Here is a 7,266-nt window from a genome sequence, read left to right as displayed (position 1 = left end):
TATACTACATCACACCACATTAAGTAGAAGCACACGTCACAAAATTGCACAGGGATTACAATAGTACATCCAGTCTGCATAAAATTGAATTCCACTACTGACCAGGTCACAAAATGGCTGCACTTTCTAGTCTAAAACTAATTGCATATTGTACACATGTAGGACATTTTTCTTACTTCAGTCACAATAAATGCATGCAAGTCTGTTTTTGTAACAAATTTTGTAAATTTGCTCATGCTACCTAGTTTCAAGAGAGCCTTTTTTGAACATCTGCAATAACCTCCTGTTAATTAATAGTTCTAGTGCATGCATATGGTGTATACAGGTAAGTAAACATGCAATTCTTTTTTCACATTCTAAAACTATGGCAGTTTAGGCCATATTGTGCTGCCTGCATTTAATCTGTAATGCAGTGTGTCTTAAACGTTTCAATCCCGTATTAATAGGTGGCATTACACATAACACCTATATAGCAGCAAAGCTAATACAGCTTGTGATTAAAAATGTTTAAAAATAGCTAATAAATCAGATTATCTTGAGGTATTATTTCTTGCAAGTCAAAATGGAGAGCAAAAAATCAACCCTAATTTTTAGTTTATGTATACACTGAAAATAGCAACAACAATAAAAATAAGCTTTTTGTAGCAGACATATTCCATCTTCACTATTTTGCTACCTTTGGTAAATTACTGGGGCAGATCTTGAAGTTAAAAACCCATGTTTAGAAATAAGTGCACGCTTCACCCACTAAATATAGCAGCAGACTGTGTGCCCCTACGCAAAAACATTCTCATATCTAGTTTTAACTTTACATATAAAAATAACTTGGAGAAAATACAAAAAAACATTTTTTTTTCTTTTTTTTTTAACATGAAAATATCACAAAAATTAGTAAGCCTGAGATGTAGGGTTTTGGTGAAAAACAAGAGGCTTGTAGTGTTTTGGCTGCTGATAAAAGATGCATGTATTGATAGCTGGGGTGAAAAGCAGAAGAATGCACTTATTTCTTCTGCATGTCAGTATCTTCAAACACAGTAAGCCACATGCACCCTTCTTTCCTTATGGAGATGCTGGTTCACCATGTTTAATTCCAGCGGAAGTGGATCTGACGCGGGCGGTCAGCCCCCTCCTTTACCAATGGCTTATGGAATTCACGTCCTGCACGAGAGTGGATATTTGCCCAACAAAACTCACAGTAATACTGCAGGCAAGTGACATTGGCACAAAAGAAAGGAGCAAACTTCCCACCGCATCGTGCACCCTGGCATTCGTCACACATCTGGTCATCCAACACATATGGCTTTACCTCCACCTGTTGGAGTAAACCAGAAACAGTTCCAGTTAATGCCTATTCCTACTTAAAAGTTATATGAGGGCATTTGAGTTTTTTTCTGGTTAAAAAACCCCAACCAACCAGAAGTCTAAAATCAGACATATTAGTCTTTATCTAATTAGCCAGCTATTACTCTTTACCAGATACAGATCTATCCATTTAGTAAAGCAGAACGTTTGAAGGCAGATCTTTAGAAGTAGATTATATATGTAATAAATAGCTACATGAGAACCCCTCCTTACTCTGGAAGGATGTTCTTGGCAAATGATGATATTGAAGTATGTGTAGAAAACAAGAAACAAGCCAAAAGGTCTCTCAATTCATCTCATCAGCTCCCAAATGTACCCCAAACATGGTACCCAATTTCATACTGTTTAGCAAAAAATAATTGAACATACAAGAATGCAACCATTTATACATTAACCTTTTTTAAATATTAAGTGTAAGTCTCTGCACGCACTATTTCTTTGTGCAAATTAAAAGTACTTTCTGCAGGCTGGAATACAGACCTTTAAGCACTCCTGTTTCCTGCAAATTCACTCCCTGCTTCTAAAATATAGTCAAATTTGGAGCTACAGATGCTTGTCATCTATTACTTTCCCTTTCTGTGGCTTTAGAAATTTGTATTCAATGGATTTCCAAAAATATTTTGCAAATTGGCCTTTTAAAATCTACAGCCTGCTAGAAACACCTGTCTTACACAGTGTCTTTCTCCCAAACTCATCTGACTGCCTGAGTGGAAAAGTGGCAGAAATCCAGTGGTAAATTTGCATTATGCCTTTGTGTAACTGAACTGTTACAGACTGCGATGAGACAGGAAGAACAGCTTCATAATAAAACACAAAATGAGTTCACTCCATCATTAAGGAATGTGCTGTTGTCTTCCATATTTTCCTCACTTTTAAAGATGGTATTTTCTGCCTTTTGTTGGCAAAAAGAGTTATTTCAATTCATACTAAAACTCACTGATGTAAGAGATATTTTTCCGAGATACTATCTCCTGAGAAGATTGCTACATAAAGACATTGACTTTACATACAATTCACTCAAAGTATGCTTGAAATAATATGAAATTTAAAATGCTGTTTTCTTCCATTCTGTCTCCAGAGGAAAAAATCTACACTTACAGATACCCACTCAGAAGTTTTACAGCATTATAATCTTCATGTTCTCAGCTTCAGAAGTAGAGGTCATATTAGACATGTCAAATGCATCTGTGTTTGAAATAGAGTATGCTTCTTCCAGTAATCTATATTCAGTACAAGCCCCACTACTTATTCACTACAACAACCTACCTTATCACAAATTACAGTCAAACTTTCCAATGAACAGGTACCTTACGCAGTGACTGTGTCCATGGTTCAGAATTACTGAAAGCATGAAGCAGCATATATTTCAAGCTCCAGTGCTTTAGTGTGCTAAGATTGGTATGAAGATGATTTCAAAGTTATCAGAGAAGCAGTTTGGGGAATGGAAGTATTACATGAATCGGATGCAGACTGCTGGCACATGAAAGTTAACATTTTAAGGAATTGTTTGGAGCTGAAAATTCCAAATGAGTTTCACGGAAATGTTTGGAGCTGAACTTTCATACATGATAAAACAGGATGAGGAGCACTTTACTGAAGAAAAACATCTGTTAGAGAAACTAAACATATCTGCACATCAAAAGAACTGGAGAAACTGCAGAGTACTTAGGTAAGGAAGAAGTTAAGATCACAGTCAATGTTTGCTAAGCAACTGTGACACTAAGATTTCCAATTAAGGCAGGAAAAGGTATGTGCAAAAAAAAAAAAAGCTATAAATACTTTTAAACTGAAATTCAGAAGAATAAACAGGTGAACTGCAAAATTCAGCAATGTATAAAAACTTTTACACAGACAAAACTGGTTATGAAAAGAATGTGACAGGACAGGCCTGCAGAAACTGGATGTAACTGGTAGAGAAAGGCTACTGCTAAGGTAAGGGGTAGGGAAACAGCCTGCCTTCAAGAGTCACTGAAATATATAATATATGGCTTTATTGTCAGGCATAGAGACACATCTCAGATGAAGGCAGTAACCAAGCAGGACTATCTTACTCATTTACAAAAACAATGGTTAACAGATTTACACAAACTGCTCACTCATCTGTAAGTCAGCAGTAGTACTGGTATGAGAGTATTTTCAGAGCCTGAAACGGCATTAGTATATGAACTCTATGGAGGAAGAAACTTTTCTGAAAATAGCTTTTTCATACTTTCAGAAACAGCTAAGAGTTAAAGTGTTCCCTAAAAAGACTGTCCTCTATTATTCCTCAGTAATGCAAAAAAAATGGGTTAATCTATATAATTATATAAATAATAAGGACTAACCATATGATTTGAGAAGATGATTCAAAAAATAAAGATTAAACCCCCTCTGAAATAAACAAAGATTTCATAAGCCCTCCCCATCAAGAGGTTTACAAAATTATTAAAATACTTAGATTTGGCACTGCTGTATTTTGCAAGTGAAACACTTCAGCAGTAGCACTGTCATCAAAATAAGAAAAATCAATGATAATGAAAATGCCCAAATTCCACATTTAAGAGAAAACTTGAGTAAAAAATAATAAATTTCAAGTATTAGAAAAGCAATACTAAAGAAACAACACAAATTCTAACAATCAAAAAAAGAAACTGAAATTTAGACGATTAAAGACAAAGCCTAGATCTTGTTTTTTCCTCTTTTAATAGTCATTGAAGAAATCATGACTACTGTTTTGACAAATTAATTCTCATGGACATAACTCAAATATCGTGCTTCTGAAATCTAGTATCTGAGGTATATTTTGTGGTTTTTTTTTTTCTTGTCTAAGCTCCCAGAGGCCTGCTGCTCATGCCTGCTGTTTTATACTGGAGACTTAACTGCCCATTGTACTTGAAGTACTTTAGTGTTATCAGCAAGTTACATCCCTTCAGTGCAAACAGCAACCGGTCATTTCAGATGGCTGCTCAGAATCCAAAGAGCCTTTACAATCTCTCATAACCTATAATAAAAATCCCAACAAGACAACACACAAGCATACTTGGAAGTGCAGCCTTCAAAGGTAGGTTCACACATCTTTTCTTCTCACGAGATAGTACTGCAAATCTATCATATACTCCTTTACTGCAAAGGACACTCCCATGCAAAGATGAAGACCAAGACATAACTCCCCTACTTTACAGGGTTCAAGTCCACATCTCCCACCTCTGAGGGAGAACTAATCTGGATGGGACCTATCTGTGCACCTCCAACTTGAAAGACAGGCCACTTCACAGCCAAATGCGCTGCAGATGATTCATGAAACAGACTAAGTTATACCACCAGATTTAGCATCTCTTTGGGAGTTCTGAATTTTGGTCGCTACTTCCATTTTGTCCAAATACTCAAATGCAAGATGATTAATAGTTTTATTTTCCCTCACACAGTTTCATGTGAGGGCTGTTTCTGTGGTTACACAATTAGCCAAAAGGTAGAGCTATCAGTAAAAGTCAACTGCAAGTCACAAGGACAGAAATCCCACCAACAACATGCAGCCCTCACATCTGAACTTGAAGCCTGGTCCACTACCCACAATCAGACTCACTCATCCTCTGGAAAGGGCCATGTTTGGGGATTTCAGCTCACTAGGCAACTGGTATCTGAGAGACAGATGTAAAGCTCTGTTACTTTGTCTGTCTGAAAGGAGAGAAGCACACACAACCTCCCTACAAGCAGACTTTTGTTAACTGTACTACTTTCTTTTTCCTGTGTCTTTGATCTGTAGAGGAGACCGGACCTTGAACTACTTTACTTACCCAACCCTTCTTCCTCTAAGACTTTTTCTCTTAAAAAAAAAAAAAAGAAAAAAAAAGAAAAGAAAACATCTATTAATACCAGGGTCTATCTCTGTAGCTCTTGACATCAAAACCAGGGACACTTAAAACTGGCATAATTTCAATGCCAGTTTTCTTTCCTACTCTTATACTTCTAATTAGGAGTAATGAAGTTGACTAGATTCTTATTAAAAGTTAGTTTTGCTTTAGCTACCAATAAGCATCTGTAGTAGCCAGAAATGCATTGGTAAATACTAAGAAGATGCTCTCAAACAGAAATGATGGGACTTTTGTACTTTAGGTTTTGAACTCGATTGACTTTCTGAAGTGCTGAGCACTGACAATTATGGTTGAAATTAAAGGCAGCTGCAAATATAAAGCTAATCTGAAGCAAATGAATACTAGAGCTTCCTATGAATGACAGAGGAATTAGCACAGTATTTGGTTTCATCAGAACAAGGAAGAGATGAAGATTTGCAAGCCCTTTGCTCATACACAACAAAACCAGGAACTCCAGAACTGAAAGAACATATGGTCTAACATATGTCCAAGGAACAAACTGATGCTCTGGGGAATGCAATTTGCTCGTTTGGGGGCATTCATGGCTTAGCTCTTGGAACTAGTAGTGTTACAGGAATACTAAAAGAAACATGGAAGCTGGCATAAGAGCCAATCATATGCAATGTTACTACACCAAGAAGTTCCCTTATAAATAATCATTCTGATACTTATTTATATGTTTGTGTGACTTACTCGTTTATCAATATCGCCATGCTGAAGTTGAACAAACCGAGCACTGATGGCAGCAATGTAACTCTGCTGATTGGAAAAAGCAACACGACCAGCACCTTTTGGGTATTTCAGCTCAGGGTCAGTATCAATTCCTGCATAACAAACTCCACCATAGAGACGGTCCATGATCATAGCCAGTTCCACTATTAAGAAACAAAATAATGTTCATTTAAAATGTTCTTACTACACAAATTTAGCAGAACGCTTGTATTTAAAAACACTAGAAAAGTTAATTTTAATAACTAATTTTGGAAAAGCTGAGGTAACAGGAACAACAAGAAATATAAAAGCATGTTAAGCTATGAAATACTCAGCAGACAGATCCGTCATACAGTGGATACATACATCCAAGGAACAAGGGAATTGTAAGTCCTTGCAGTCCTTGATAACCTGGAATTGAAATTCCAGGGCAGTTTTCTTCAGGGGATTACAGCAAAAGATTTTTGGGCAGGCATGGAATGCAAGCTGTATAAAATAGATCCACACACCACAAATGCCTTGGTACATGCTCTCTGGTTGTCTTAATGCTCTATGCCCTACTTGAATTTAAAGATGCAGTTAGCATCTTTTCATCAGCCATACAGAGCTTGATTATCTTAACAGTGCTACACTTAACCATACGTACAGAAGTTCATAGAAACAAAAATCTCCCATTTTATAGATCAAGTATTTTAGTAATCTATAATAATTTTATACTGAATTCAGTTTTGCAATTCATTTAGGTGGAAAATACTTTTCCAGGATTAGTATCCTCTACACTAGGGTATAAAGGTGTCAGCAGTCATTGATGTTCAAGAGTTGTTTGAAAAGTCTCCTCTCGTTTTACTGCTTTTATGAAGCCATGATTCTTATTTCACAATGCCATGAAAGTTTCATTTTCACATACACATGGCACATGAAAGCTAAGCATAAGAATACATCCATTAAAGTTTATCAGAGACATTCGGCATAGTAATCTGAAATATTTGGACTGAATTTAAAAAAAAATTAAATTGAGCTGGAAATTGAGCATGCTGTGTTTATGCTCATTTACTGAATTTGTACTACAGTCAAAAGTATACTTTTAGAAGCAAAATAACAGAAAAGCTTTAGCATTGCAGGTCCAAGACAGAAAAAAGTTAAGATCTTTGTACCCCAAATCTGCACTATTACTTCTTGGTTCTCCTACATCTTCCATCTGAAAGCTCATCTTTCTGCAAGAATAAAATTAATTACAAACTAATGAAGTCCAGGAGTCATTCTAATAGGAAACAGGACTTGTGTGTTCTGCTTCTGCTCCCAAGATTCACTTCAACCTATTCACTAGAAGGCCACCATACAA

General features: G+C 36.3%; 1 protein-coding gene across 5 annotated transcripts in view; it reads right to left on the bottom strand.

Moving 5' to 3' along the window:
* The window catches only part of CPEB2 (cytoplasmic polyadenylation element binding protein 2), a 53,948-nt gene that overhangs the window by 2,662 nt on the left and 44,020 nt on the right, over positions 1-7,266 (bottom strand). For all 5 annotated transcript variants that reach the window (XM_057426851.1, XM_057426852.1, XM_057426853.1 and 2 more), the window contains 2 exons: positions 5,907-6,088; positions 1-1,312 (listed from right to left, as the gene is read on the bottom strand). The exon at positions 1-1,312 is cut by the window's left edge and continues 2,662 nt beyond it. In XM_057426851.1, coding sequence (XP_057282834.1) covers positions 1,085-1,312; positions 5,907-6,088 — 410 coding nt within the window. In that variant the 3' untranslated portion in view covers positions 1-1,084. The remainder of the gene's footprint in view (positions 1,313-5,906; positions 6,089-7,266) is intronic.

Source organism: Pezoporus wallicus, unplaced genomic scaffold, assembly GCF_028554395.1.
Source record: "Pezoporus wallicus isolate ANWC-B61680 ecotype Strahan unplaced genomic scaffold, APGP_CSIRO_Pwel_v1 scaffold_13239, whole genome shotgun sequence".
In the NCBI taxonomy this organism is placed as follows: Eukaryota; Metazoa; Chordata; class Aves; order Psittaciformes; family Psittacidae; genus Pezoporus; species Pezoporus wallicus.
The sequence above is the reverse complement of the archived record's forward strand: the minus strand, read 5'-3'. Positions and strand labels throughout refer to the sequence as shown.